General features: G+C 45.7%; 13 protein-coding genes across 13 annotated transcripts; 6 read left to right on the top strand and 7 right to left on the bottom strand.

The window, feature by feature from the left end:
- F4817DRAFT_353586 (uncharacterized protein) lies at positions 1 to 1,094 on the bottom strand. The gene is made up of 2 exons (XM_049305390.1): positions 463 to 1,094; positions 1 to 404 (listed from the first exon to the last, which is right to left on the bottom strand). Exons 1-2 carry the CDS (start codon positions 910 to 912, stop codon positions 285 to 287), a joined length of 570 nt encoding a protein of 189 aa, XP_049153979.1. The 5' UTR covers positions 913 to 1,094; the 3' UTR covers positions 1 to 284.
- Positions 1,095 to 1,944: 850 nt separating this feature from the next.
- Positions 1,945 to 3,353, top strand: F4817DRAFT_308533 (uncharacterized protein). The gene has a single exon (XM_049299892.1). The coding sequence runs from the start codon at positions 2,377 to 2,379 to the stop codon at positions 3,193 to 3,195; it is 819 nt and encodes a 272-aa protein (XP_049153978.1). The 5' UTR covers positions 1,945 to 2,376; the 3' UTR covers positions 3,196 to 3,353.
- Positions 3,354 to 4,033: 680 nt separating this feature from the next.
- F4817DRAFT_353583 (Tom22-domain-containing protein) lies at positions 4,034 to 5,476 on the bottom strand. Its single transcript, XM_049305389.1, has 3 exons — positions 5,181 to 5,476; positions 4,782 to 5,071; positions 4,034 to 4,704 (listed from the first exon to the last, which is right to left on the bottom strand). The coding sequence occupies exons 1-3, from the start codon at positions 5,395 to 5,397 to the stop codon at positions 4,612 to 4,614; spliced, it is 600 nt and encodes a 199-aa protein (XP_049153977.1). The 5' UTR covers positions 5,398 to 5,476; the 3' UTR covers positions 4,034 to 4,611.
- A 313-nt stretch (positions 5,477 to 5,789) lies between these two features.
- On the bottom strand, positions 5,790 to 9,408 carry F4817DRAFT_308421 (alkali metal cation/H+ antiporter Nha1 C terminus-domain-containing protein). The gene is made up of 2 exons (XM_049299891.1): positions 7,159 to 9,408; positions 5,790 to 7,104 (listed from the first exon to the last, which is right to left on the bottom strand). Exons 1-2 carry the CDS (start codon positions 9,286 to 9,288, stop codon positions 6,250 to 6,252), a joined length of 2,985 nt encoding a protein of 994 aa, XP_049153976.1. The 5' UTR covers positions 9,289 to 9,408; the 3' UTR covers positions 5,790 to 6,249.
- Positions 9,409 to 12,779: 3,371 nt separating this feature from the next.
- Positions 12,780 to 14,411, bottom strand: F4817DRAFT_308410 (scytalone dehydratase). The gene is made up of 3 exons (XM_049299890.1): positions 13,723 to 14,411; positions 13,548 to 13,645; positions 12,780 to 13,483 (listed from the first exon to the last, which is right to left on the bottom strand). The coding sequence occupies exons 1-3, from the start codon at positions 13,748 to 13,750 to the stop codon at positions 13,049 to 13,051; spliced, it is 561 nt and encodes a 186-aa protein (XP_049153975.1). The 5' UTR covers positions 13,751 to 14,411; the 3' UTR covers positions 12,780 to 13,048.
- Positions 14,412 to 14,772: 361 nt separating this feature from the next.
- On the top strand, positions 14,773 to 15,852 carry F4817DRAFT_369621 (uncharacterized protein; the record flags this gene model as incomplete). The annotated part of the gene is made up of 3 exons (XM_049307374.1): positions 14,773 to 15,280; positions 15,429 to 15,577; positions 15,674 to 15,852. The coding sequence occupies exons 1-3, from the start codon at positions 15,051 to 15,053 to the stop codon at positions 15,850 to 15,852; spliced, it is 558 nt and encodes a 185-aa protein (XP_049153974.1). The 5' UTR covers positions 14,773 to 15,050.
- A 771-nt stretch (positions 15,853 to 16,623) lies between these two features.
- Positions 16,624 to 18,537, top strand: F4817DRAFT_353567 (MFS general substrate transporter). The gene is made up of 3 exons (XM_049305388.1): positions 16,624 to 17,177; positions 17,242 to 17,878; positions 17,959 to 18,537. Exons 1-3 carry the CDS (start codon positions 17,038 to 17,040, stop codon positions 18,457 to 18,459), a joined length of 1,278 nt encoding a protein of 425 aa, XP_049153973.1. The 5' UTR covers positions 16,624 to 17,037; the 3' UTR covers positions 18,460 to 18,537.
- A 318-nt stretch (positions 18,538 to 18,855) lies between these two features.
- F4817DRAFT_362440 (uncharacterized protein) lies at positions 18,856 to 19,635 on the bottom strand (the record flags this gene model as incomplete). Its single annotated transcript, XM_049306532.1, has 1 exon — positions 18,856 to 19,635. The coding sequence occupies one exon, from the start codon at positions 19,633 to 19,635 to the stop codon at positions 18,856 to 18,858; it is 780 nt and encodes a 259-aa protein (XP_049153972.1).
- Positions 19,636 to 20,532: 897 nt separating this feature from the next.
- Positions 20,533 to 21,615, top strand: F4817DRAFT_308375 (uncharacterized protein). Its single transcript, XM_049299889.1, has 4 exons — positions 20,533 to 20,651; positions 20,848 to 21,126; positions 21,186 to 21,356; positions 21,412 to 21,615. The coding sequence occupies exons 1-4, from the start codon at positions 20,564 to 20,566 to the stop codon at positions 21,486 to 21,488; spliced, it is 615 nt and encodes a 204-aa protein (XP_049153971.1). The 5' UTR covers positions 20,533 to 20,563; the 3' UTR covers positions 21,489 to 21,615.
- Positions 21,616 to 22,251: 636 nt separating this feature from the next.
- On the top strand, positions 22,252 to 24,783 carry F4817DRAFT_362439 (putative AAA family ATPase; the record flags this gene model as incomplete). The annotated part of the gene is made up of 8 exons (XM_049306531.1): positions 22,252 to 22,287; positions 22,339 to 23,283; positions 23,341 to 23,505; positions 23,575 to 23,656; positions 23,711 to 23,794; positions 23,856 to 24,011; positions 24,077 to 24,142; positions 24,212 to 24,783. 8 exons carry the CDS (start codon positions 22,252 to 22,254, stop codon positions 24,781 to 24,783), a joined length of 2,106 nt encoding a protein of 701 aa, XP_049153970.1.
- An 18-nt stretch (positions 24,784 to 24,801) lies between these two features.
- F4817DRAFT_308329 (uncharacterized protein) lies at positions 24,802 to 25,984 on the bottom strand. The gene has a single exon (XM_049299888.1). The coding sequence runs from the start codon at positions 25,742 to 25,744 to the stop codon at positions 25,328 to 25,330; it is 417 nt and encodes a 138-aa protein (XP_049153969.1). The 5' UTR covers positions 25,745 to 25,984; the 3' UTR covers positions 24,802 to 25,327.
- Positions 25,985 to 26,143: 159 nt separating this feature from the next.
- On the top strand, positions 26,144 to 26,773 carry F4817DRAFT_308307 (uncharacterized protein). The gene has a single exon (XM_049299887.1). It carries the CDS (start codon positions 26,281 to 26,283, stop codon positions 26,629 to 26,631), a length of 351 nt encoding a protein of 116 aa, XP_049153968.1. The 5' UTR covers positions 26,144 to 26,280; the 3' UTR covers positions 26,632 to 26,773.
- Positions 26,774 to 27,638, bottom strand: F4817DRAFT_308306 (uncharacterized protein). Its single transcript, XM_049299886.1, has one exon. It carries the CDS (start codon positions 27,504 to 27,506, stop codon positions 26,916 to 26,918), a length of 591 nt encoding a protein of 196 aa, XP_049153967.1. The 5' UTR covers positions 27,507 to 27,638; the 3' UTR covers positions 26,774 to 26,915.
- Between the last annotated feature and the right edge of the window lie 316 nt (positions 27,639 to 27,954).

The raw sequence follows: 27,954 nt of genomic DNA, 5'->3' as shown, positions 1-27,954 counted from the left end.
TGGCGTGGTGGCACGTGACCCTGTGGGATGAGAGGCTAAATTTCGGAAAAACGATATGAGGGGATGGGGGATGACATAAGGGATGACATAAGCCTGCTAAAAGTCGGGCTCTTGTGGTCCCCACAAGGGGGGCCCTCGGTTTGCGATAGAATGGCAAAGGGAAAAGTCGCCTACTGCGGGGCGATTCTAAGGATCTGATTGGCTAGAAAAATTGTGCCAGTACTAATAAAATATAGAAGAGTTGATCAGTAAAGTCTATTCCAGAGAGGATAGTACTTTGTCGCTCACCCTGGATCTATCACGAATGCGATGATGTGGTCCTCTTCCTCATTAATGCTCTTTGTGATCCAATGAACAGCGGCCTTTGAAGGACCGTAAACAGCGTTGGGATATGAATACATTTCCTGAATGATAGGTATATTAGCATATCTAGCCGTGGTCGAAGTATATAAAGATTCCTACCTCTATAGATCCAGCATCAAATCCAATCGTCACAAATTTAGGAGTAGCGGCCTTGCGAAGCAGCGGTAGGGTAGCCTGAAATAGTCGTAGCACGCCGAAGACATTGACATCCATAGTCCGATCCATGTCCTCAACCTTTGCATCGACAACTTTAGTGAAACCGAGCGAGATGGCGGCGTTAGCAATTACGATATCTAATTGATCGATTCCCTGCTTCTGGAGTTCCTTTACAGCATCCACGGCGTCTGTGTTGCTCGTAGCTTCGACCTTCACGATAATGAGGCTGCTTCCGGGGGCTTTAGGTAGGTTGGCAAGCTCCTTAGACGTAGGATGCTCCGGGTTGTGGTTCGCAGCAATGACTTTATGATTAGGCAGGGCGAGGTAGCGCTCAGCAAGGCCCTTACCAATACCTCGATTGGCACCGGTGATTAGAACAACAGTAGAAGCCATTGGTCTTGCGTTGAGGTATGAAGTAGGTAATTACCTAAGAAGCGTGTTTCCAAGAATTTATTCTGAGCATACCTCTACCAGATTCTTTCTTTTATATATGGAAAGACTACTTAAATATTAAGGGAATCTTAGGTTACACTGGTGCAAAAGTGAGATTTTGTGGTATACGCGGTAATTGTAATCACGGAAGGTTAGCAAACCAGAATTAGGATGCGACATAGTAACTGTTGGGATACCAGTCATGTGCCATGCCACGTGACTAGGGTTGTGCCAACACACACCGCCCACGCAAGGTCCACACACACATGTAAATAGATATTCTCCCCACTTGGTAGATCTCTTACCTTACCTAATCAACTCAGACCAATCAAGCAATACAATTTAGTTACCCTTTCTTTATTACGTAATACATACAGAACCTTGTCACTCCAACAGTAACATTACAAATTGACGGATGAAATGAGCAGGTTAGATGGGGTAATATCATCCAAACAAAGTTAGTATAAAAGTGCTCGTTTAAATATTTGGCCGAGATCATGTAAGTGCCGGAAGAGCTTCCACGGGAAGCCAAAGCCACCCTTATGTAATACATCGACCATCCGGTCCCACCAGCTCCCGTACCGACAGGCGCCGTTTGTCTCGGTCTCCCGCTACCGAGTACTCCTGACGCTTAGTCACGGCTGACCTCGGATCCTTTGCCGTTCTCCTTAGCTGATAACTTCAGAGTATAGAAACCCAGCTTTATTTTTAGTCTTCCTAGCACTCCGACAGTTCAATATCTATAGTTTAACCTCCACACCGCACCGCCATGGGGATTTGCCAAACAGCCCGGATCTTCATTAATCCAAATGGCCGCCTCGTTTATTACTGCACGAATGTCATTTAAGAAGAATCGGTAATGAAATCCTCTACACCTAAATTAATCGGCGCATAGCCATTTACCTCGACGTCGCGCACTCTACTATTTGATCCTACTACTATGTAAGACCATATCGGTGTAGATTACCTAGACCTATGCTAATTTTATTTTGAAGACAGGCCGGTCCGTCGATGCATGCGCATTGCCCGTGGCGCAGCCTATCATCTCGAGATGACGCCCAATAATTTCATAGCCTACCACCAGAGGCGTCAAAATAACCGGCGCACCTCTAAAGACAATCATGATGGACAAGATGCGCCCCTTTCTTTGCCGTCCTTCTACCCCCTTTAGATGGAGCTACGCTTACCACGAATAACCTAGTCACTATGAATCATAATGAATCATTCTGACCTGATTCCACGTGACTATACAGACTCGAAAGTTGCTATAGTCATATAACCTGGCAGAATAACGTCAAAAAGGGGGTGAATTCGTCAGTATAGTTGTTAAGAGAATGCACCAGTTATTTTGAGGTTATTGATTATCCTGACTATCCTGGTTGGCTACGAACTACGGAGCTTGTTCCCCTTTTATCGTCATCCGCCATGACCACATCTCTCAAGCCCTCCAAAACCATGGACTTCTACGACATTGCTATGAGCCCACCAGCGTCAGTGAACCCGTGGAAGGCTCGATTAGCGCTGAACTTCAAAAATATTGCGCACAAGACTATATGGGTTCCTCTTCCCGATATTGGGAAAGTTCGTCAGGGTCTTGGCGTGCCCGCTTGCCGCAAACTTGCCGATGGCAATGACTTCTTCACACTTCCTATCTTGGTTGATCCTAATACCAACTCGAAAATTGGGGACTCGTTCGATATTGCCGCTCATCTGCAAAAGACGTACCCGGATTCAGGTGCCGGCGATTTATTCCCCCCTCAGGAGATCGACTATACCTTCGATCAAGACCTTCCCCCTTGGGCGCCACCACTATCAGCACGGAAAGAGGGTGAGTATGACGAGTACTCCAAGTTTAACATGCATATCGACAGAGCATTCAGTGCCTATGTTGGCCTCATGGGGTTCTTCCTCCCCTTCGACTCACAAGCGAGCAAGGATGAACTCGTTCGCCGTGCTGGTGTAAAATCTTGGGATGATTTCGAGATAAAAGGCGAAGCGCGGGAGAAAATGAAAGAGTCTTTCCGTCTTATGCTTGGGGACCTTGCGAAGCTATTTTCAAGGAACACCACGGGGCCTTTCATTCTAGGTAAACAGGCCAACTATGCCGACCTAATCGTCGGCGGGTGGGTATACATGATGCACGGGACTCTCCCAGACAATGAATGGCAGGAGGTCAGGAGTTGGCACGGAGGGGCCTTCGGACATTTGTATGATGGGTTACAAAAGTATGCAGAAGTAAAGTAGATTTTACTATTATGCGACAGAGCCCAGCACCGCTACGTATTACTGATTGAGTTTAACAAGGGAATCTGTATGGTTGGAGCCACAATACTAGGTAAAATTACTAGGTAGTATTACATGTAGAATTACATGTAAACTTACAGAATAAGTCTACTTTCTCCGTTCAGCCTCTCACTCTTGACACAATTCAACTAATCAGATTATCATACCATGCACTACGTTAAAACAACCTTGATTTGACCTTTTTGTCCGTAACAGCTACATATTTGTTTTCATACCAGATTCTCTGCGTGCTTCACCTACTCTCACCTATTCTAGTGATGAGCTGGCTTCTCAGGCAGTATTGCGAAGAGCCTCTCATGTTGTTAGAATTGTCATAATCAGATCAAAGGTCGGTGGAAATGGGGAAGAAAGAAATAGATGTGTATAAAGAAAAGGAGATTTAGCCATAATATAAATAATTATTGTCCTTGTTTGCAAAGAATAGCTACATAGACGTCTTTGATATATCCAAGTAAACAAGACAAAACTTACATCACCCATCTAACCACAAACATAGAAAGGCTTTCCCTCTCGGATCATGTGGTTATATCACCAGGCAGAGGCGCTTTGGACCTGTTAGTGAAGTTATCCACACCATTCAAACGGTGCCATCTAGAAGGAAGTAACTAGGTATGTAAAAGAGCTTGATGGGTTTAGTCTGGTAATATTTACCTCAAGGAGATCGGATTATACCTCCGGGTAGTATTAGGTAGTTAATTAGGATCAGCAGAACTGATAGCTTCGTGATGATGTGTTGTTGGCGTCAAGAGCTATACCATCTACAAAGCTGCAGTAATAACTCAATATAGTTGACTGCCTGGAAAAGGCTAAATAAGGCAATTGTGGCATGCTTGCAAAAAATGACGCTGTCTAGAGATCTTAAAGGAAGTAGGCTTGTAGAATTTATGAATTCATTGCAGTGGATAATGGAGTTGCATTAGGGTTAACAACTTATCAACTTATCCTCAAAGAAAAATAGAGTGACGGTGAATTAATGAGTAAAATCAAATCAATTCGTATAGCCTAGAGCACTTCCAGCCTAATGCAAACGTGTCCCTACCAATTAACCGACCGTGATGCCAAATTATGATACAAGGTGAGGTTCTTCACAAACCGTATCGTTAGAGCCGAGAGTTTTCTTCCCTTCATAAAAACCCCGTGCGCACACGCGAACAATATACGATATGAAGGCTAGTAGCTAAACCTGCATTACCTAACTCCTAAATAGAGCAAGAATAAAGACGAATCTTTCAACAAGTATGCCTAGGGTGGACGTTGAACGAGGCTGAGTCTTAGATATAGACAGCGATGGACCATGAGCGCAGCGCACACTGAATATAGCATGCTACATATGAGTAACTGCGACGTTGGCATGCTTTACAGAGAGGGCTTTGTCTCTCGGTCGATCGCGGCGCCAACTTGCTGGGCTGTCGAAGAGCTGGGGCCACTGGCGCCACCGGCAGTTAGAATCTATTGCATCTGTTAGATATTATGTATTCATCAAGTCAACGAGGTAAAACGAGGTAATATTAGCATAAGAACCTTACCTCTCCACCCATTTCGCGCATCTTCATTTCCTTTTCCATTTCCATTACTTGTTGCTCTTCAGCCCACGCGAGAGCCCACGGGACGCCTAGAATCAGCGCAGAGGTGGTAATCACCCAGAGAGTCTTGCCGCCGAAGGAGAAGAAGCTTGAGACTGCGCCAGTTGTTGCGTTGACCTTGTTGGCAATCGAGGTTCGGGTCTGAGGTGGAATGATGTCGCGAAGCGCATACAGGCGCTCGGTAAGAGTTTCGCTAGAAGGGTCATAGTCCGACTCGGTTGAGATTTCAGACTCTATATAAATTCATGGTTAGGCAGCTGTAAAAAGTAGGACACAAGACAAAGGCGCGTGGCGACCACAGATTCAATATAAAAGCTAGATCACTACAAGCTAGTGACGTACCAGTATCTGTGAAATCATCGTCTTCCTCGGGACCAGGCTGGTCCTCTTGGAAGTGCTCATCGACAACCTCTGTAAGCTGGACCATTGCGACTCTTGGTTGGTTTCCGTTGGTGAATAAGAAATGTAGGTCGAGTTGTGGAATCGGGACTTGAGCTGGAATAACGGGAGAATTTGGAGGAGCAAGAGGAAAATCTTCAGAATCCGATAAAGAATCCATGGCTATCGGCTAGCAGGGGTGTGTCTTTAAAGCTTTGTTTTTATTGGAGCATTGTGACTCAGGTCGGCGTTATTTTGACAGTCACTAGGACAAGTTTTTACGGTGTGTATTAGTAAATGCAATAAAGCGGAGGGAAAGTTTGTGTTTAAGGCATCAGAAGCCTAGTTAACTATGCGTTATATACATATACATGCATATAGCCCATTCACTACCATAGAACCCCTCTGAGCCCCTCTACACGACCGTCTTAATATGCTAACCACCTACAACCCCTCGGCTACACACCTTAACTTAGGTACTTGTCGGTGACGTCACTGGCTAAGAAACCGACTTGGCTCCTGTACGGAATATATAAGCCTGCCTTATACAAGTCAGTTAATATAACTTGGTAGGTTTATGTAAATCTTTAGAAAAGCCTTTGTAGGTATTAACACTATTATTTTACAGTAGATAAAATCAACTAGGTAAATAAAAATATGTTAACCTGCCTAAATACTAAACAATTAACTCGAACCGTACAAGAAGTTCATTGGAAGTTCGTCAACGAATACTAATATCATTGTAACTGCCATATGTACCTCATTATATATAGTACATGGTAAATAAAGATTGTCACTTCGATCTCAATATAAAATGCATAGCATTACCAACTTATAGCTATCCAATTCCTAGAAAATATTCGTTATCGAACGCCAACGTACCATAAATATATCGACACTGATGTCCTACTTTAGACGGAAAAATATTTACTCCATCTCATAAAAACTATAAGTGCTTGCTTTTCGCTATACCAATTCAGCATACCGTCATGACCTAAAATAGAACCAAATAATGTCTCATGAAGCGTGTGCCTCAGCCCTTGTTGGGCGGGGAGTCTGCGAATCTTATCCCTCGTCTCGTGGGGGGTACTCTAGGGGTATCATCGTCTTCACTGTCGCTGTCTTCAGCCCCACCATTGTCTACACCTAACGCAGCCTCCCTTCTCCTCCTCTCTGCAGGAGTCTCCCCTAGATCATTATCCTCGCGGACGCTAGCAAAGGCTGCTAACCGTCGCCTTCTCTCAACAGCTGTTTCTGGTGTGTTCGATGTCGGGGGCTGCTCCGAGTCTGTCGTTGGGCTACGTCCACGAGGCGGCTCTGGGCGAGAAGGAGACTTGCTCGCATCCCGCGTGCTATCACTTGCTTGAGTCACACTAATCTGAGGGTGGACTAGGGTCTGGGCTTGGGGTTGGACTGCGCTTTCGCTGGGTGCTTCCCTTGCCATCGATTTCACTGCTGGATCCGCACTGGATTGGTCTACCACCTCGCGGCGGGTTTTAGCATCCAACTTTCGCACTTCTCTAAGGAAATCATCCTTAGTCATGCGTTGTCCAACGCCACCGATTGTGAATCGGATACCTCGATCATCTTCTACACTCCTTTCAGCAGGAGCAGTAGCATCCTTCCTCCTCTGTTCAGCAGCACCTCCACGGCTGAAGCCTGGCCACCCTCCGGTTTTCGTCTTGGCCCCGGGTTTGGTACTGCTAGTCTGGGTAGGCTCTTTTTCGGACGACGCTTCGACCTTGGGTGCTGTTTTATCAGTTGGCTTAAGGAGACCACCCATTCCCATGTATTTCAAACTGGTAGCTACATAGTCTCTGCCGTCGTTTCGCTCGGTAGGAAGATCGTACTTCCTCACGACTTCTCCGTCTTCGTCTTCCACAATAATCTGCAAACAGGATTAGCTGAGTTTCCTACTGCTCGAATAAGGGATTGCACTTACTGTGTTACCAAACTGGTATGCTCTGGCTGGCTTATGCTTTCGTTCAATCTTTGCCTTGTCTTTACGTTTCTGGGCCTCCTCATCACGCCATTTTCCAATGCTTTTCTTGAGTGACTCGTAAGTCCATCCCGGCTTTTGAGTCTCAGCTTTGGCTTTCTCTTTGACTTCGTGCAGATCTTTAACCGGTTGATGCCCTGTTTCCTCAACCGCAAGAACTTGACCATCGTGGTCTTCAATTATAATATGGTCGCCCTCATCGAACACTTCTAGTTCGTCGTGTTGTTCGCCTCTGGATGGTTGCTCACGGCCCCTCTCACGTTCCGACCCGCGTTCCTTTGTCACATGCACTATTTTCTCGACGTTCTTTTCGCTATCTTTCTCGAGTAGGTCCTCCGATGGCGAGCTGGGGCTTTCTTGCCTTGGTGAGACAGGCTGTACAGAATCAGATGGTGACATAGGCTCTGCTATCTCACTTGCGCTCCTTTTCTGGGGGAAGATGGCCGACTGGCTTACGGGCCCACCAGGTCCAATACCATCATCCCACCTTCTCCTACTACGGCGCCGAGAAGAAGCGCGGCTTCCAGCTCTACTAGGGTTCTCCTCCTCGCGCTGTCGACGTAAGAACTGTCCAGGTATTCCAGTTGGTGGCAATGTGCCAGGTGGAAATTCAGGTAGTTTCACCTCCTCATAGTCGGTATCTGACATTGTTCGGGCTTGCGATCGCGACTGAGATGTGATCCGTGGCAAGCGGCTCATCCAAGCAGGACCTTCTTCCGTAGCAGTGGTAAATGACATGGTGAGTGATAAAGTATTAATGCGCTTTCCTAAGGTGAACACGGCCACTGAAGAACCATGGACGATAATGGAGGAAATCACCATGAATGTAACAATAGGCCACACGAGGAGAACAACATTGTAGAACTCGGTACCCTTCTCCGGCAGTTCTGGTTCAGGAATTGTATGCTCGCTCTCCAGCTCGGCACGAGCAAGTAGGGCAACAAAAATAGCACCTACGCCTATTGGACCAAAATGCCCGGCAAACAGAGCTTCTCGCCATGTCTTAACATCGGGAATGAACGGTTTGAGAAGCATCATAACCGGAATCCGGCGGAAAAGGATCACAAAGATGGCCATGACCACCAGTCTCCAGGCAGAAAGGCCAACATCCACGTTGTTATACTGCTCCCAGGGAATAATGGTACCGAGATAGACAAAGTAAGCCAAATTGATTAGTAGATCGATAACGTTTGACACATGCGATTCTTCTGTCTTCTCGCTGAACCAACCATCGTTTGAGAAGCCAACACCGGCAGCGAACCCGACAAGTAAGTCGTCTGTACCTAGAATACTACCCGACCCAGCGCAGAATAGAGCCAAGGTAAAGTAGAAGACGAGAAAACTTTCACGGTCGATCAAGTCGTGCCTTTCAGCGTATTTGATGCCATGTCGTGCAATATACCCAATGAGAAACCCGTACACAGCGCCGAAAATACACTCGTAAAGGACGGTATATACAAGCCAATGATACGTCGTCTCTTTGGCGTCCAAGTGCTCCTGTAGTAGGTACAGGGAAAGGTAGATGAAAGGGAAGGCCATGCCATCGTTGCAACCGGACTCGGCAGAGAGTAGATCTCTCAAGTGCTTCGGTACTCGTTTTGCAAACTTGCCCTTACCAACAACTGACGAAGCAAGAACAGGATCCGTAGCGGTGACGCAAGCTGCAACAACTAAGCTCTCGAGCCAAGATAGTATCGGGAACATCCACCAGACGATCAAACTTGTAATCAACCATCCAAAGGTCATGACGGGAAGCAGTAAGAATACCACAGATTTCCAATGCCTCTCCATGTAGTATTTGGGCAATTCTACCCCGACGGCGAAACACTGAACGACCAAGACAATTCGGGAAAATTCAAGAGTAATCTCGTCGACATTTCCCCACGACACGGGATCAATCAGATTCGCAGCGTGAGGGCCGAAGATAACACCGCAGAGAGTAGCGACAGTCGCTTCGCCGATATACATACGCTCCTTAATAACGGAAGAACAGAGCATAAAAAGCGAAGTAAACCCTCCTAAGATGATATACACCAAATGGGGTTTGGTAATCGAGAGGTGATCCCACGCCATTGTTTATAGCAGCGTCCCCTGGACGACTCGTACGGGGCGGGGCGTCCGCAAGGCGAGAAAGGAATAGATAAGACTGCAGCTTACGGGTCGAGGTTCAGGGAGGACGTTGGTCGGACGAGGGCGTGTATATTGGTTTCTTTGCGAATAGCGAAAAGACTCCAGGAGGCGAGGCAGGACTTGCGACTCCCCAACTTATGAATACGGTTCTGGGGAATTTCTGATCTAGATGCATTCAGGACGATGGTTTGCATGCCAAGTAACTGGCAGACTAGCTATACGATGGACCAAGACGTAATTGTAAGTAAAATCAAACCCGAGATAGCCGCTAACTGCGATATTCTGAAGATCGCTAGTTCATTTGATATTTTTTGTTTTTTTTTGTTTACGCGTAGGGGATCCGCTCATAAGAGAGGGGGGGGGATGCGTCGCGGCAGCACGAGCATTAAGCAAATGGAAGATGCAGGGGCAAGATCAGGTTATTGTCTCTTGATGCCCAGCTAAGGAAATGAGACAATAAAAATATAACATAAAATAAAAAAAGACCCGATGAAGGGGGTTGTTGTAGTACACGAAGCAACGACACGGAGTGATAGAAAGGACTGGCGACTTCGAAGTTTTTGTACTTACTAATAAAAAAAAATATACAATCCTGAGCAGTAGCTCCTGTTGGCCCTTTCGTAATGATGAATTTGGGGTTTTAATGGACCCGACTCAATGATCCTAGTCATTTCCTAGTTACTACCCTAGCTACTACCCTAGTAAGTTTAGTGGGGGCTTTGGGCAAAACGTGCATGGGTCTCATGCGTGCCGGCTGGGTACTTACGGGATTCTGATAGGTCTTATGGCGGTTGGCGGTGAGTACCTGTCATGTATTTTGCAAGTATCTAAATCCTTGCTGCTTTTACGTACTTCAATAATTCTTAGTACACACACGTTTTCGACGCGGATGACCTGAATATGGTCCGGCTTACCACCAAAGTAGCTCTGCAGAAGAGCAACTAACCAATAACTTAATACAATTGAGGCTCAACCGAAAAAAAGGGTGATCGCGAGCGGGGGATTGGAATTCTAGATGGAAAATGCGGAGTGTCGAAGATTGCGGGGGTACACTAGACTAAGACATCGGTGAAGCTCGCCTTTGTTTGCATGCGTATAAAATCTATAATCCATAATATGTATAATCCATATAAATCCAAGCCGACGCCCGACACGCAACCTCGAAATGAACCGGCGGAATGTTGTCGACGGCTGATGTCTCCGATGCTGTGGAACTTGTCCTGTCATTCCACACAGCCCACGCCGTCGAGCTTCTACCTGCTTGATAGGTTAGGTAGCTATTTCAGGCAGTTGAAGTGTGCCTTTGAAGATGCCTCGTTTGTGCCGAGATGCCGTGTACTCCCGGATGATATTTTCAGAATCAAGGCCCTGCGGAAGATGATGCTATTATACATAGATCGACGTGCATTTTATATACCTAAGTAGGCATGTGATTGTTAAGCCAGAGATAAGTAAAAGATAGACAAAGATAGACAAATATAGACAAATTGCGATAGATGACCCTCGTAGATCCCACCTACTTTTATTAATTTGCAGTATTCTAACATACGATGATTAGATCTTCTAGGTGACGACTTGGTCAAGATAAGTAAAAGATAGGCTATGCTAAAGCTACTAGAGTCGCTAAAGTTGCAAAAAGCTGTTGAAAAGATAAAGCAGCATGGCGCTAAACTCGAGCCGGGAACCCGACTTCCCACAAGTATACAAAACCAGTACTTGGATGTTTCAACTTCCACGAGGAATACCACGGTCTAAGACTTTTTGTCTCCAATTCAATTGTTCCTTCAATATTCGACGTTTTCATCACCTTATTCCGAAACTTTCTCTCGATTACTACCGAAGTAATTGGTCCATTTACAGGAACAACCTTCATTCGCCTATCATTGTATTGTATTACCTAGATCTCACTTCGAGACCGATCTTTTAATCTATGCCCTCCTACTTCTAACTTACCTAAGATATTAATTCGTAGCGCAACTAAAGTGTGCAGACAGGCAGATAAGAAAGAAAAGAAAAAGAAACAGAAAAAGAAACAGAAAAAGAAAAAGAAAAAAAAGAAGGGGCGTGGCGTACTACGCCCATGTCCAACGTGACATTAAGCCCTCTTGGCGGCTCTTAGGAGACTCCAATCGTCTCCATCACATGACGTCGTTTTACTCGCTTACATGCCTCTGCCGCTCCGTATCAGCCAACCTGCGCGCCGGCTTAGCAATGCCTAAGGCCTGCTTGCGGACTCGGCGTTCTAGGCATCCAAGACCCAAGACATTGGCAAACAGAATCTGTTCTTCGTGACCAGTTTGCCTGTTTTTTGAGAGGGCGAAAGACGTCGTAGCAAGCTTTTCTCAGAGTATGCCGAGGTTTCTACCCCTATGACAAGCGATGAGATCTTAGATGCCAATACATACGTAAGAGAAAATATAGCAGTGCCGAGCTCATCTCAGTTCACTGTTTCCCCGACGTGCTCTCCCGGCCATGCCGGTATCCGAATGTCTCACCGGCCGCACGTGGGGGTGCTGTCGAACTTATGTTTCATCACACAGGCTGATGCTTTTGGGCTGCGCAAGCACAGCAGGAGATCGGGTCACGAGACTATTTGAACGTCCGTCTGCGGCGCCGAAAGATCCAGACGCAACCCATACCCAGACCCATATGTAGTTCTTATCACAGCACGGCTTGCTGCAGCTTTAGGCGCGCATGCGGTTCCCAAGTTCCGGGATTACGGTCCCCCTAATTCAACGACTCAACATTCAGTGTTAATTCGTTGAGAATCTCGACGACAGCGAGCCTCACTCAACCTTTCGGCTTCACGGAAACTATTTCTATGAATTGTGATCCACATAGTTTCAATCATACAATTAATATACCCGAATGTTGTTTCTTGGAAATTTTCCACTTTAAGTTCGCGTTCGCGAGAGACGTACGCGTCTCCTTTGTACACTATTTCACAGTTACCCGCAGGGTCCACTAATGACGCGATACAGTATTTTCACCTATCTTTTCAAAAGCCTTTCGGCCTTAGTTTCGTATACGGTATCTGTCTTGACCGAGATTCAGCTTCTTGGCAGCTGGTCCGGTAGCTCCGCTATTGTTACTAAATCCGTAGTTCGATGGATCTTTGTGCGACAATACGAAAACTTACGAACTATGGCTCATAACCTTCCGTAGTCTTTGCCAACACCTGCAAGTCACCAACCCACGAGCAGGCTAAGAGGTTAGTCTGTAGGCATCGTTAAAGCCCGTCTTAGCACCTTGAAATGAGATCTAGAAGTCTAAAATTTCCCCAGTTTCTCACTAACTTTAATTCGAAGTTAACGAAATTTAATAATTGCGATCGGTTTCGATCACCGCTTTCTTCCCATACCTTCTTATAAAAGGGAAATCTCGGGGAAAAAACCAAAACTTCCTTGCTATTAAACAGACCAAACGCTCAGATATGCCAGTCATCTTCCTTCATATGGATTGAGTTACATTAAGACGTCGTTACGGGATTTATTAATAGACCATTGGGCGGTTAGACAATAGACTCGAACAACTCATATGAATACCAATGCTACCGAATCCTTCTTGTTCCAATTATCTGCCATGCGTATGCCAACCATCCAACATACGTCCGACATACGTATAATAGGAGAGAAACATTCTCAAACACCATCCGGGCCTATAGCAACCGAGAATACCCGCCTTAAATACCTCCAAATAACCCTTATACACTAGCCGCAAGGCCCTCCAACTTAACCGGGATACCCTCTGCCTTCGCAGCAATCGCATCTCCAAACTCCTCACGGCCATCAGCAAACACCTTCTCAAAGTCGTACTCACTCCAGCGGATGTCGGGATTGAGACCAGCAAACTTCCAGACACCGTCAACCTTGCGGTACCAATGGACGTTGGTAGAATGAGCGTGACCCTTAACGGCGACCTGGCTGCGCGTCGGGTCCGTGTACCGCTGGTGCGGCACGCGCAGCTGATGTGTGCCTATAACCTCCGTGTCCGATACCTTCTCCCATTTGGAGCCACCAATGAAGTGCTGTGTCTTGAGCAGCGGGTCCCCTAGTACTGCCGGGGACGAAACCATAGTCACGAATTCCTCGGCCGGCATCGCCTCCCAGAGCTTGTCTAGGAACGAGCGGTAGTCAATCTATCAAAAGTTAGGTAGGCCACAACGGAAACCCCTCGCTTGAAGATGGGCATAGTTAACGCACGCGCAGAGTAGGCGCTATACACTCCCGTAGTCTATTCCAGTCCTTGGTGTCATAGCTGTCCGCCCACTCGACTAAACAAGCCTGTAAACCGAGGTAGTCTAGTTATCATCAGCATGCATAATCCAATGTTTGATGCGACCTATGCTAGGCTCTAGCAAGGATGTATTTGCCATACCCTCGAAACTAATATTTCCGGTAGTCATCTTGTGGATCTTTTGAGAGCCGCGGTTGTAGATTGTGGGGTATTTAGCTTAAATTATATGCAGCGAGAGTGCTCTTATACTTCTTCTATTTCAGCCTTAAGAGTAATTCGTATATGGCCTCTCCTTAACTTATATTTGTAAACGGATCCCCCACACGTCCGATGTATAGTTAGGGATGTCCGCCCCAGCTGACTGGAATTTTGCGTAACCCGACTGTATGGGAAAGCCTGGGAACACCTGGGAACGCAGTCCGCGCCGGAGTTCCCCACCTACTATTATATTCTAAATCAGGGGTCCAGGATTCAGCTGTTACAGCTTAGACGACATTATAAAGCGTGTCCTTTTCCCGTGGGCAGTGGCTAATATTCGCTCTCAGATTTACTCCCTTGATAGGATATCTGCGACATTCGAGTCGTTGGAATGTGGTGGTGTAGTGTTGGTTCATATGTAAGGCGATAAGTATCGAGATCGGAGCTTACCTTTAGGTACCTTAGGTACCTACATGTATGATGTAGATACCCGCCGGAGCCGGCAGTTACCATCATTTGCATTAGTCCCCGCACGGCTCGCAGCATTAGGGTGATACAACAGAACAAGTTGCCCGAAAGCTATCATATCATGTGTAGCTAATCGCGTGGCTAATATGAATCAAGTGTTACCGTTACTAATGCGGCATAACTTGAAAGCGGTGAACATAACAAATAGCAGCCATTGGTGTTGTGCCTTGCTATTTTGGCAAACCACCTGAATAGTCTTATGCAATGAGCGTTCCACAGTAGACCAGATTATCATGCCAAGTCATTAAGGTAAAGACCTAACATTCCAATTATCATAAACATTATATATTTATTGATCTTACAAATGTCAGCTAATATATATCATCGTCAAAATGGTTAGGTAGATGAAGAATGGGTGCTATGGTAAAATATATAAAAGTAAGCCTAGAGAAGAAACGCTCAATACATGTATATCTTTAATTTGCTACATATTCTCTTATAGGGATACCAATAACGAAGGTAAAACTCTATATCTGCATACCCTCGTCTAAATGTAACATCTCTAAATTATTAACTACTTCGGACTCAATTTACCTTGCAAATGGTAACTTTCAACTTTGGATATATAGATTGGTATATAAGCTACGTATGCCGCAGGGATTCAGAAGAACAATTCATGTGTTTAGACTATTATCAAGACTAACGTGACAAAAAAAACCTCGCCTACCTGGTATCATTGAAGCATCTCTCAGAATCTTTCTCATAAAATTGTCAACCTGTCATATATCTAGTCATTCTGCGATATGTTTAGCATCAGGCCTGACTACACCGAGGAAAACATCCCAGACCTGTCTAGTAAAGTATATATAGTCACTGGCGCGAATACTGGACTCGACAAAGAAGTCACCCGGATCCTCTTTCATAAGAACGCGACCGTCTGGATAGCGGTGCGCAACAAAGAGGAAGGCCGTCGTGCGATCAAGTCTATCCGCAAAGCATCTCCACGGGGAAGCTGGAGCTTCTACACTTGGACGTTGGTGATTTGGTCTCCATCAAGAAGTCGGCCAAGACATTCCTTTCCAAGGAACAGCGCTTGGACGTCTTATTTGACAATGCTGGTGTCATGATGCCTCCGCACGGGAGTAAGTCGGCGCAAAGGGTACGAGCTACAGACAGCAAAGGTATCCCCCGGAGAGCAGCGTCCGCGTCGTCTATGTATCCTCTTCATCAGCCGAGCACATGATCCCCATGGAGGGCGGCGTCGACATGGATAACCTAGATTACAAGAAGGACATCTTCTGTGTGTATAAGCACGGCGTTAGCAAGGCGGGTAATTACTACATATCATGCGACTGAGTACGCGCGACGGCATCGAAAGGATGGCATCCTTAGTGCCGTATGCTTTCCCCTGGAAATTACGGATTAGATCCTATCGTGCATCGACCAACGTATGGTCTTAGTGGTCTTGGGGTGAACAAGGACCAGAAAGCTCTGACAGAATTGCAGGCATTTGATCCAGGTGCTCTCAAAACAGACCTCGATCGACATTTCAACGCGCTCGAGATGCTCTACGGGAAGGCTATTGTAAAGCCTGTGATTCTTTGAGTGTATACGGAATTGGTCGCTGGCCTCTCAGATAAAGTAAATACTCGGACGGTCGGGTGATTGTTATAAGTTTCCTTTCCTTTACTTCTCCTATTTTCGTTGATTGTTTCCTTCTTTTTCCGTGGGTACATACGGAATACAAGGTGCTGACATGATCCGTCTTCAGTCGTTCCATGGGGTCGGTTTGGCGAGATTCAAAAGGATCTTCTCCGTAAAAGCCCCAGTCGGAGGGAGGCACTACATAGGCTTTGGTCAAAAATATTGGGACTGGACGGAGCAATAGGCAAAGCCTTACGTGTGATTCTAATTTGAATATCCTTCGATTATTTGACGGGAGCAATGGACCGGAGATGTTGCATGCATTTATGTATTTGGAAAAAAAAAAATCTGGTTGAACGCGAATCCTACCGAAAATTTTCGACGGTAGGCTAGCCAATTCATCTCAGGGGTAAAACTTTTTTAATATGTATCACTAGGGACAGTTATCATATCATACTCCGGATGTTCAATCCCTGCTTTCCCGTCTTTATTCTCACAAATCATAACAGGGCTCTGTCAATTCCAACAGGAAGGATCTTTCAAATTTCTTAATTGCCCCAAGTCTTGCAGCTTGCCAAGTTAGGCTAAGTATCACGTAGGGACACATGGGGAAAGTGTTACTAGAGACACTTGCATACCTCCCCTTTCTATACATAGTATACTATAGTAACACAAGCCTTGCTTATAAGTTGTAACTAAGCTATAAAACATTTCACTCCTCCAACCTATCTAACCTAGTTGATGTCATCGCAAGTGCCGCGAGCTATCTCCAAGTTCAAGTCCCGAGCGACTACTTTTAGAGGACCACGCCGAGGTTATGCAGAGATCATTTCTATAAGAGTTTAGCCGATGCTAGATGTTACATACCCGAACTTTTGGAATCCCGAAAGGGTGCATTGCGCTTACCCTGCACTTTTAGTATCCAACTGGTAAGATCTATAGAAACGGGCGCCTTCCGTTTGTCGGAAAACCCCTATCCAGATAAACTCAGATCAATCTAGATAAAGCGACTATACTTTACAAAACACAATTAAGGTACCGGCGCATCTTAACTAGAACCACTCACTCCTCTAAGTCTTCTTCGACCGTTAAATTACCTTTCCCGCAATCCCGACATATAAATTAGTTTATATATTGAGCGTGGCAATGAATTCGGATAAGGAGTGCTCCGTAGCTGTTACGGCCTCACCACCTAGTGAGAATGAGACGGCTCCGGTTGTAGGTCCTATCGAAGTCGCACCACCGCCCGATGGCGGTGCCGGATGGATTCAAGTCTTTGTTGGACAGTAAGAATTTATTTTTGCCCTTTCCACCATCATGGCGACAATATTTCTAATGAACCTGCTTAAGTCTTGCCCTATTCAACACATTTGGTTGGTTCAATAGCTATGGTATCTTTCAGGACTATTACACGGAAGAGCTAAACCTACCACTATCGGCTGTTTCTTGGACGGGTAGCGTGCAAGTCTTCCTGTTGGCTTGTATAGGCATGTTCTCAGGTCGACTCTTTGACGCAGGTTACTTCCGCTCGTTGATCATGATCGGTTCTATTCTACAGATTCTCGCTGTATTCATGGCATCTATTGCTACCGAGTATTGGCAACTCTTCCTAGCTCAAGGTGTCTGTGGTGGACTCGGCGCCGGCATCCTGTACTGCCCTATCATCGCATGCGTGTCTACTTATTTTGCTCGAAAGCGCGCACTTGCGATTGCCCTTGTTACAAGTGGTGGCGCTACAGGCGGACTGGTATTTCCTATCATTGCGCAGCAACTTCCAGAAAAGATAGGTTTTCCTTGGACTATGCGGATCATGGGATTTGTAGTCATGTTCAACGCATCCGTAATGTTAATCTTTGCCCGCACGCGACTGCCACCGCGACCAAGGGGGCCAGTTGTCGAATGGGCTGCATTCAAGGAGTTGTCCTATTCACTCTATACGGCCGGCGCTTTCTGTGTCTTATGGAGCGTGTATCTAATATATAATTTCGTGAGTATCATTCTAATTTCTATATTCCTGTAGCGCTCTCAGTTATCTTCATCATAAACACAAGCTGACAATTTCGTTAGATAAATCACTACGGGAGGACAATCTTACACATGGAGCCTACAACTTCGCTTAATACGCTCTTCATCGCCAATGCAGTTGGTGTGCCAGGGCGAATAATACCAGCGCTCATCTCTGATGCGTACCTTGGCCCATTTCGGACACTGGTGCCGCTTGCTATCAGTGCGAGCGTGCTCTATTTCGGCTGGATTGGCGTGCGGGACCCGAGCGCCCTCTATGTCTTCGCAGTTCTTTCTGGTATTATTAACGGCGGTGTCCAGACCATCGCCATGGCCGGCCTACCGTCGTTGACAAAAGATCTAAGTAAAGTAGGTACTCGGTCGGGCATGATCATGACCGTTGGTTCCTTCGCTTGCCTAACAGGACCACCAATTGCCGGTGCACTGATCGATGTTGCGGATGGGCGATACTTGTATATGCAGATATGGGCTGGTTGTATTATGCTGTTAAGTGCCTTCTTTGTTGCGGCTTCGTGGTATGCACGTTCAAAGCAGGGTTTATAGTAGACTACTAGAGGACTCTACTAGTTTCAGAATTAAGTCCGTTGCCTTATAGAATGTAATAGATATAGCTACCTATGCCATTTCACTGGCTTTGCTAAGCCCCTTTGGTGTCTCTTATAAGCCATATGCGTATGTGTGCTATCGTCTTATAAGAGGCATTCTGCTCGTTGACAAGTAGGTTATTCCTATTATTTGGCTCAATCATAGCTGAATAAAGCATTTACGATAAGGAGTTTATCTACAGGGTTCCAGAAGTGACGAAGTATAGAAATGGGTAGTAAATAATTAAAAAAGAGTAGCTGATACTCATTGTTAAAATACGTAAATATTCCGGTATTCTTTTTTCTGAGGGTAGCCTCTTAATTACCTAGGCTATAACCTGGTATTTAGTGCTAATCAAGTAAGATGATGTCCAAGTAAAAGCCAGCATCGAGGTACCCATAGACGGTGCTCAAAGAAGATGGGAATTAGAACATCAAGCAACTGGAAAAGCCCCACAAGGAACGCCAACACCTGTCCAACATCGAATATATCGTCTACACCACTGAGATTATTCGCTCTTATTACGTGCTCAGTCGAGATTATGGACAATACGACCATGGCCAACGAGAGAAGCATGAGTGTAATCTCGGTTTGAGGTCGACCGGAACGACATCGTGACTGTTCCCCACCTCCTTTTTTAATATAAGTAGTGGCAGCCCACGCAAGCAGACCGATTATGATAACAAGGCTAGTGATCGAGATTACTTTTCCGACCGTCCGAAACCAGCCATCTAGTGTAGATTTGCCGAAGAATACGATCTGCATACATGGAGTCTCTTGCATAGTGTCCTGGCCGACGAAGAAGAACCAGCAGCCGTACGCCGACAGCGCGGCGTAAAATAGAAGCCGGCAAGTGCCCGAGAAGGAATTGATATCGGTTATGCCGCTTCCAGTCAAGCTCGAGAGCGCGCCTACAAGTATCCAGAAGACGATGATAACTTCGAAGGCGTGAATAGTACCTGCGTGTGTAGAGAGAAGCGTGCCAGCGAATATGGCTAGTTGCAGGAGTAAGTTGATGGTTCTGTTCACAGCTTCTTCTTCCTGCACAAATAGCGTTACAAGTAGCGTAGTTAACGATTGGGCGTAGAGACCGAGTCTGATTCCAATCCCGTAGAAGTCAGCATCGCCGTCCATTTCGCAATTTCCGGAAGATCCCATCTTCAGGGGTAGCTTAGTGGTGTCTCAGCTGATCTTTACTCGACTATTACCTAGTGAATGTCGATTTAATGCTAACCTGGGGTGTTGCAGTTTACTGTTTTTAGTAAGACGGTGTATTCTCGTAAGACGGAGAAACAACATTACGAGGCGTGTTGGCGAACCATGCCGCCTGGTAACCGGGGGAGGGTGGATAAGAAACTTTATAAACAACCAAAAATAGCTACAGCATCAGCGCGTTGCTATAACGTTACTGGGGAAGTTCTAGACCATTCTGCCTATCACCGTAACCGTTACCTTAGCTGCACGCGAGAACGTTATAATGTGGTTGGAGCCCCAAGTGATAGGCGTACAACTTAAAGAGGGGGTAGTGCAAGGCCAATTATTTGTTCCCTGAAAATAATCGCCAACATAGGTAGGTAGCTTTTATTATATGCCGTGAACATGGCGGACAATAATCCAGGTTGTCCAATCCAAGGTAAATCAGACCTGTATGGGTTAGTTTAGTCCTTGATTCTATATTATTCCTGACATATACTAAACTTATTATTTAGGCTAGGCGTACGCCTTGGTCTTTACTTACAATTCATCGCTATCGTGCTCGCGAGACCGTCGGTGAAACACGCTTTCAAAGCCATCACTAGCTCGACTATCGCTTTCGTCCTTGCTAATTTCATCGTACTCGTCAAGGAGAGTGCGTCGAGGACTCTATTTGCTCCGGAGGCATACCTCCTTTTCCTCCTCCTTGTTCCACAACTCATGGTGAACATGATAAACATTGATCTATCGAGGGAACACATCAACACTCGTGGTATCATCGCTCTCCTCTTATGGGGATCATTTTGTTTCTATTTCAGCTGGTTTTGGTGGGTGGGACTGGACGTCTTACCGATGTCCGGCTGTGAAGATGAATTTGGGTTCTTCTTCACCAAGGTCAGCCTCCGAGGTTGGTTTAGAACATTTAACAAGGTCCTTTGGACAATATCAGATATTGGGTTTGTCATAATCATTTCATCAACTGCAATTCAGGCCCTGATCGCACATTTGTGTAAGTTGCATATAAGCTACGATTAAAGATATACTTGGAGATATCAATCCAGTATCCTAATACTTTCGCGAAATAGCCCGAGAAGAAGGAGACGGTAGAGGACCAATCCCCTCTGATTTCCGTCACTGATAACCTTTCTGTAGATCCAAGAGTCGCAAGGGCTACCGACGAAAAAAGCACCGCTCACAATACACTTCAACATATTTTCCTGCAGGGTTGGAGTTTTTTCCCGTTTGCTATCTTTGTCTCTGGTGCTGAAATAACACTTCGGTACAATGACATCCGGGGTGTTAACACCGTAAACTCGGCCAGTCAGCTCGTACCTTTAGTCCTTGCCCTTGGCTTGTTGGTGCACGTCATTGGAAATACGTTAATGAGACTAGCCTATGGGTTCCGACATGCTTTCGACGAGGATGTATCAGGTTCGTGAACAGTCGAACCCCGCTAATCCTTCGTATAGAGTTCTAACATCTGAGACTAGGCAGGCTGGATAGTGACAACGATGGTAATCATAGTTCAACACGAAGCGACCTCAGACGCGAGCTGCGGGAAGAGCGGGGGTGGCTGGGCGTTATTGGCCGCTCTCTTTTCCGACTTTATTGTGCATTTACTGTAGGATACAATCAGGAAGAAGTGAAGCCGAGGCATCCAAGTAAGCTAAATTCCTACCGTATTCAAGTAGAATCCGGCGACTTACCTACGTTCAGATTCCGCTACGAGTTGCCCAAAGAGGAGTCATCGTACAGAAGTAGACATCGAGTTGGAAGGTGGTCCGCGACCTTAAATCGGACCGCGATTATTGGCCCCCAATATCTCAGATGAATACGATCGAGTGGAGCGAAGGAGTATTACGAATACTAATTACATCGGATCAGACGCAAGGGTATGATAGATCACCTTAACAATACAAGATATAGATACTTGGTCTTACTACAGTACCGCAATGCTTTGATGTTCAGTTCAACGTTACATACGTGCAATATCGCAAGACCTAATTCCGCTTTTCCAGCCTGATTCAGCAAAGCAGACGGACAGCAGAGTAGTGTTACCCGCTGTGTAATTTAAAATAATACCGTCAAGTGGAAGAGAAGCACGACTGTATCACACAAGTAAGTACGACTGCTGTCAACCTGCTACGTAGCATACCTATAGGCGGCTCATTTCAAGTTACACATATTAATACACCATATAGAAATGCCACTAATAATAAAAGCCTGCTTCAGAGAAGTCTGCTGATCGAGTTGTCTGTGAGTCTGTAGGATTGTCGTTGCAGTGAGGCGACTGCTATTGCATGAGCATGGGGCCAATAAGCATAGCCCATGTGGTCACACTATATGATTACATGCATCAAGAGAAATGCGGGTTTCTTGATTCCGGGACGGTAGCCTATCGAGCCTGAGGCTCTTGTGTTGGGAGGTTACACCACTTATGACCCTATGCTTGATACAAGTGATACAAAACTAAGCTCTGATGGCGAGGGCCTTGCTCCGCGAATTCTTCTCTCTTCCCTATTCCACGGTCTACATACAAGCAGGGGACTAAACTCAATGGCTGAATCTGACATAGAAAGCGGTGCTGAGGATGTAAGCTCTATGCTTGGGATTTCGTTAAATCGTAAGCTAACTCATTCCTAGTCTCCGGGACGGCAGCTTCACAATATGTTGGAACCAAGTATCGCGGACTGGTCGGAGCTTGGCTCAGATGCCTCTGCTACTGAAGACGATACTCTAAGCAGTGACGGCCCTGGACAGCTCTGCAATGTCAAAACGCTGTACGAGGGCGAATCTAAATGTGCTTGTTGCATGAATTGGGTAGAGGAGCTGCCAAAAGATATAGGTCCGTCGGCAGAAGAAGAAAATGAAAGCAGGCGCCACGCACTTCTAATCCGCATGCAAAGAAATCATAACGATGGAAAACCGGTGGTTCTCCATTCCATCGTTATCCAGAGTTCTCATCTGAAGTCGATGCTGGGTGAATTATTCGAGGAATACTCGGGAATAACTACAACGCTCAAGAAGTTGGTGTTTCGAGCACCGTTTCACTGTTTCTTTTACGAATGGAACCGTCTCGAGAAGATCGTCCGTGAGATAGAAGACCCCGTCAGCAAGAGCCATGCGCGCCTACTGCGGAAGGTTCTTAGGTCGGAATTAAGAGAGACTATTTCGCAAAGTAACGATCTGAATCAGAACGGAGTCATCACTTTCGACTATCTGTGGACGATTTTCAAACCTGGTATTGATGTTTACGCTTTTGAAGATGGGTATGACCGCATTTACAAACTTCAACGAGCTCAATACATCACAGGTCCCGGTGGTCAATTCTTCCAGGTGACAGTCAATGAGATTGATTATGATGGAGATACTTCTGGCTATCTGTCGAAGATCCTCCTCATTTTCAACTTTCCAGGCACGATGAAAGTCAGCGATCTTGATGTCTTCCCTGCTTCTTACCATCCAAGATTGGGTGAGGTTAAGGAAACTCTAAGAAAGCGAGGCGAAAAGTTTAGGGATATCCACCTCAAGCCGTATTACTACGGTGCATACAGGGGTATAGTTGTAGATGGAAAGCAAAAGCGCAACGTAAGTGTTCATATAAAACGGTGCCCGAAAAGAGGAAATCTAATATGTATAATACAGGTTGACGGAAGAATTGTGGTCGATCCCTCCTCGTATGCAACCTTTACCGACGGCTGTATCGATTTGATACCCTTGGACTCCAGTCTCTTGAAACCAGGAATGATGGTATCCGACCAAGCACACAAGCCTGCCTCTCCTTATCCCGGCCCGCTCGGAAGGCCAAATGTAAGTACCACAGTGAATCCATATTATACAATAACCAGAAGAGGGTTGAAGTTGATAATAGATGCCTAGGGACCAACAATTCCTTCTCCACAACCTCCGCCGCCTCTTCCTATAATTCATAGGGCTGGACCGAGACGGGTCATTAAGCATTGTAAGCGATAGTGTAAGGCCAGATTGGGAGGGTAACTAAACCAGAATATCACAGCACGAACGCAAGAACTAACCGACGACCTACTTCATTTATGCACCGGTTATGTACGAGGATACTGCTTTAAGATCAAGAAGTGGGGTGAGTATTTTCAATGAAAGAGTTGATCACGGGTGCCTCCGTTACTTACTACATCTTATAGTCATATTCCATATCGACAATATTCAAGATATCCAATGGCGCGATGACGCGTTTGACAGTCTCGTGTTGGCTGGTGGGTACAAGAACCTGATCATGACATTTGTTGAGAGTCATGTCGAGAATAAGGATAGATTCGATGATGTGATCGAAGGGAAAGGTATCGAGGCCTTCAATATCAACTCGTTCATGTAACTGAAGCTAACGAAAATGAACAACTTATAGGGCAGGGCATCAGTATGCTTCTGGAAGGACCTCCAGGTGTTGGCAAAACTCTTACGGCGGAAGCTGGTAAGTACCTAATTTGAAGGGTTATCTTGAATTTACAGTTTCTAACATACTCTCTTAATAAATATGTAGTGTCAGAAAAGCTAAGACGTCCCCTTTACCAACTGGGCGCTGGGGAGCTCGGGGCCGAGCCTGATACGGTAGAAGAAAACCTCAAGATGATTCTTGAAACAGCCGCCAAGTGGGATGCGGTTTTACTCCTCGACGAGTGTGACGTTATCCTTGCCGAGCGCAGTAACGACAGTCTTGGTCGAAATAGCATTGTTGCTATCTTCTTGCGTTTGCTTGAGTATTATCGTGGCATGCTATTTATGACCACCAACAGAGTTGAAGCCATGGACCCGGCATTCCAGAGTAGAATCCATCTGACTATCCACTACCCCGTTCTGGATGTACCGGCGCGCCGACAGATTTGGGAACGATTTATCCAGAATTCCCATCAGAAGTCGACATTACTTCCGCATAACTTCCTCGAATTGCAATCTATCCCTATCAATGGGCGCGAGATTAAGAATGTTATCAAGACTGCTCAACTACTAGCAAGTCATGAAAGGGGTCCTTTAACTATCGAGCACATTCGTACTGCATTGGGTGTGTCGCGGGTTGGCTACAAGCCTGGAGTCGAGATATTTCATTACGTATAAATGAACCTGGTTTATTATACGATGGTAGTTGAAGGTAGGGTGTTGGTCTACGTGCTTGTCGGTCGTTATAAGGACTTTGAACACTATGGCATCTGACGACTTATATCTTGATTTTGAATGTTACAGCTTCATACGAGGGGCTGAAGCGGGTTTTTCTCTTTATCTTAGCTATTAGGCGGCTACATCGTGATACGGCAGAAATGCTGCGTTCTAACATGCCCCGCGATAAGTCGCATAGGACTGAGCTATCTTTTTATGATTTGATTCTGCCTCCGAAATTGCGGATGCTATGATCCCCGTAACGGCTGGCCTTATGCTGCTGCTCAGCTGCGTAAATATTATTTGGTAGTTGTAGCTCTTCGCTAGTAGGCTTCTTGGGGCGCGCATGTTGGCTCTCATTACCCCTGTCAAATCGATCTCAAACGTTGCTATAGCCTTGGGGATAACTGCGGGGAAGATGATCCACGATGGAATATAACCCATCACTAATCCAATGTACCATGTAGTCCTTAGGAGCGATCGTGCAGAATAACTTGAATTTTCATTACCCCCACCTCCGAATTACCCATCCGAGGAAGCTGACGCCTGTGATCCAATGGCCCAAGGCCTTAAATTTCAGCTTGTCGCCCCCATTTAGCCAGACGACCAACCCATCCCCAAACCTCACCAGAGATAGAACGGCTGCGAACGTAGTGACGGCGGCCGCATTCCCCTGCCACTCCAAAGCAACCAGGGTAAGGCCATAGCTCATCTCCCGAATACCCTTAAAATACATGAGCGGCGACGTGAAGCTAATGCCAGAATCATCGTACTGGTCCGTCGGGGAAGGGCCCTCATCATGAATGTCAAATGGCAGGCCGATGTTATTGTACTCCTTCTCTGGCGAGAATATAGCCATAAGTCCACGGGCAAAGCATGCCGTGCCAAGGATGTACGAAGAGAAGGGCGAAAAGGCAGCCATTTCGAGGGAGACTTTAATGACGATGAACTCGTTGTGTTAAGTGAGTGCCTCCTAATGTCACTATTATAGACTATAGTAAGGAGTAATGGGGGACTGGATTCATGATGTAAATATTAAAAATAGTTGGTTTTACATTAACTAACATATCGACCTAACTGCTTTACCCAACTAAATCGTAAATCGTGTCGTGTGTAATTTGATGCAGCTCTCGTATAGGGCTAGCTGGATCTAGGTATGTTGGATCGGAGCAAGACAAGCGAGAGCGGGTCAACTTATCAACTTTTCCATTTGCCGTCTCTTACCTGCTTACATAAACTGTAACACGTGTTTTTAGTACACTGGGCCCATATTAAAACCCTCATTTTTCGGTCCCTCTTTAGCTGGGTATATCCTGGCCTAGTGCATATGGTCCTGTAATGTACGGATTACCTAGGCAGATAATTAATCATCTTTTTGGTGAAAGTCGTCGTTGAGTCTGTGGTGGTATTACGTAATTACTAGCTATACTGAAAATTACTGGGCCTTGCCCAGTAATTATGAACTTTACTCAATCAACATCACTTTACACCTTACAAGTCCAAGCTCAACCCCGTCTAAGTAGACTCGTCCCGGAGAGTCTATCTGCTAGTTTAATACACACCAATGGCGCTCATGATCGGCTTTCTCTAAGTGTTGGTCGCTGGATGAAAAATAGCGAATGTCATGGATGGGCTGCAGGGATAACATCTATGAACATCAATCTAGATACCTACCTACCTATGCTTGGCCACATGAGTTCTCACCATCCCAAGACCAACACAATTTGTCGGCAACTGTCATCAACCAACAATAGGATGGATGTCGCTCTTTGCAGATGGTTTAATTCCTCACAAGTTTACTTATGCTAGTATAAATGATGGCATCTACGAGGTAAACGGTACATACGGTGGCACGTTCGGCCTTGAGTTGATGACTCAAATTGTCGGCGGTCCTATCATGTTGCCTTTAATAGCACTATCGTGTTACCAACTTGACAATGCGTCACATCTGCCATCTTGGCATATTTTGCTCGCTTCTGTTTTCATACTGAGTATAAGACGACGACCTGAATAATTTAGCTTTTAGTCTCATTTTAGAGCGCTTTGATACATGCACATCGATCCACCTTCAAGATAAATCTTTACTATCTCCTTCAGTCATCGTCCTCTTCATCGGTCGTCTCTTCGTCGTCATCGTCGTCATCGTCGTCATGCTGTGCCTCGATATCAAATCTTTCCTTCGCGTCGTTTAGTGTATAGTCCGCAAAAGACACCCCCGAAAACAACAGATACGCATCTTCGAATTTGAAGAAGTACTTGTCCAACTTTCCCCCGTTTCCTTTCTTGCCATCCATCACGTAGACCCATAGCAACCCGCCGTCTTCCTTCCAGTCTTTCTTTGTCACTACGACAAACGCCTTCGGATAGACAGATATGTCTCCTTTTGAGCCGCGACCTTTCCCTTTATGGGGTTTGACTCCCTTATCCGTAGCGACATGAGCAGCGACCACATCGCTGAGCGTCTTACCCGCGAAATCAGCCTCGGGTTGTGCGATTTTGATTATAGGTGTTTCATTGTCTTCCTCGAACCACTCTTCTTGCAGGCCGGCGGCAACCTCAGTTAAGTTGACTCCGGGAATAAGGTTATAAAGGTAGAAAACAGCGTCGCCCCAGTGGTATTTTCCGTATGTGGTGAGTTCGGGCGCGGCTTCTGGAAGAGTCAGGTCTAGGGATGTGGACGTCATGTTGAGATGATGAGTGTAATTAGTTTTGTAATTGAGAATTGAATGACTTGGTTTTAGGTGTTTTGTATTAAGACCCTGCGCAGGAATTGCGATTGCTGAAGAGAAGGAAAGCAGCTTTTATGGCTGGTTTACTTAGGTTAGGTAAGCATGGGCATACATTGTTAGGAGGTACCTAAAATTGTTCCTTATAGGGGGGTACATCGAACTACTTTATGTGCTACCAACGGCTTTTATTTACGGCGTAAGACGAAGGATTTTCATCGTCGTAATTTCACCTGCAAGACATAACAGGAGAGGGATTCATTTAATTTAGGCACTTAGAGCCTCATTACCTAGGTACTTAATTAAGTTCTACCTAATCACGTCATATGAAAATTAACGTGGACCGTCTCTTCATTTCGGGCTTTTATTATTTTATTCCTTCACCTTTCGTGTATAGGCAGTTTAG

This window comes from Daldinia loculata (assembly GCF_022478755.1).
Source record: "Daldinia loculata strain CBS 113971 unplaced genomic scaffold F4817scaffold_95, whole genome shotgun sequence".
Taxonomy (NCBI): Eukaryota; Fungi; Ascomycota; class Sordariomycetes; order Xylariales; family Hypoxylaceae; genus Daldinia; species Daldinia loculata.
Note: the sequence above shows the minus strand (reverse complement) of the source record. Positions and strands in the feature narration are given on the sequence as shown.

What these genes read in the sequence shown, in the direction of transcription:
- F4817DRAFT_353586 (XM_049305390.1), bottom strand. Translation starts at nt 912, where the DNA reads ATGGCTTCTACTGTTGTTCTAATCACCGGTGCCAATCGAGGTATTGGT. An exon ending in TTGATGCTGGATCTATAGAG is followed by an intron (nt 405 to 462) that starts GTAGGAATCTTT and finishes CCTATCATTCAG; the next exon opens with GAAATGTATTCATATCCCAA.
- F4817DRAFT_308533 (XM_049299892.1), top strand. Translation starts at nt 2,377, where the DNA reads ATGACCACATCTCTCAAGCCCTCCAAAACCATGGACTTCTACGACATT.
- F4817DRAFT_353583 (XM_049305389.1), bottom strand. Translation starts at nt 5,397, where the DNA reads ATGGATTCTTTATCGGATTCTGAAGATTTTCCTCTTGCTCCTCCAAAT. An exon ending in CGATGATTTCACAGATACTG is followed by an intron (nt 5,072 to 5,180) that starts GTACGTCACTAG and finishes GAATTTATATAG; the next exon opens with AGTCTGAAATCTCAACCGAG. An exon ending in TGCGCGAAATGGGTGGAGAG is followed by an intron (nt 4,705 to 4,781) that starts GTAAGGTTCTTA and finishes CAGATGCAATAG; the next exon opens with ATTCTAACTGCCGGTGGCGC.
- F4817DRAFT_308421 (XM_049299891.1), bottom strand. Translation starts at nt 9,288, where the DNA reads ATGGCGTGGGATCACCTCTCGATTACCAAACCCCATTTGGTGTATATC. An exon ending in CATACCAGTTTGGTAACACA is followed by an intron (nt 7,105 to 7,158) that starts GTAAGTGCAATC and finishes TCCTGTTTGCAG; the next exon opens with ATTATTGTGGAAGACGAAGA.
- F4817DRAFT_308410 (XM_049299890.1), bottom strand. Translation starts at nt 13,750, where the DNA reads ATGACTACCGGAAATATTAGTTTCGAGG. An exon ending in CGGAAATATTAGTTTCGAGG is followed by an intron (nt 13,646 to 13,722) that starts GTATGGCAAATA and finishes GATGATAACTAG; the next exon opens with ACTACCTCGGTTTACAGGCT. An exon ending in GTATAGCGCCTACTCTGCGC is followed by an intron (nt 13,484 to 13,547) that starts GTGCGTTAACTA and finishes AACTTTTGATAG; the next exon opens with ATTGACTACCGCTCGTTCCT.
- F4817DRAFT_353567 (XM_049305388.1), top strand. Translation starts at nt 17,038, where the DNA reads ATGAATTCGGATAAGGAGTGCTCCGTAGCTGTTACGGCCTCACCACCT. An exon ending in ATTCAAGTCTTTGTTGGACA is followed by an intron (nt 17,178 to 17,241) that starts GTAAGAATTTAT and finishes AACCTGCTTAAG; the next exon opens with TCTTGCCCTATTCAACACAT. An exon ending in TGTATCTAATATATAATTTC is followed by an intron (nt 17,879 to 17,958) that starts GTGAGTATCATT and finishes CAATTTCGTTAG; the next exon opens with ATAAATCACTACGGGAGGAC.
- F4817DRAFT_308375 (XM_049299889.1), top strand. Translation starts at nt 20,564, where the DNA reads ATGAATTTGGGTTCTTCTTCACCAAGGTCAGCCTCCGAGGTTGGTTTA. An exon ending in TGGACAATATCAGATATTGG is followed by an intron (nt 20,652 to 20,847) that starts GTTTGTCATAAT and finishes ACCTTTCTGTAG; the next exon opens with ATCCAAGAGTCGCAAGGGCT. An exon ending in AGTGAAGCCGAGGCATCCAA is followed by an intron (nt 21,357 to 21,411) that starts GTAAGCTAAATT and finishes ACCTACGTTCAG; the next exon opens with ATTCCGCTACGAGTTGCCCA.
- F4817DRAFT_308329 (XM_049299888.1), bottom strand. Translation starts at nt 25,744, where the DNA reads ATGGCTGCCTTTTCGCCCTTCTCTTCGTACATCCTTGGCACGGCATGC.
- F4817DRAFT_308307 (XM_049299887.1), top strand. Translation starts at nt 26,281, where the DNA reads ATGAACTTTACTCAATCAACATCACTTTACACCTTACAAGTCCAAGCT.
- F4817DRAFT_308306 (XM_049299886.1), bottom strand. Translation starts at nt 27,506, where the DNA reads ATGACGTCCACATCCCTAGACCTGACTCTTCCAGAAGCCGCGCCCGAA.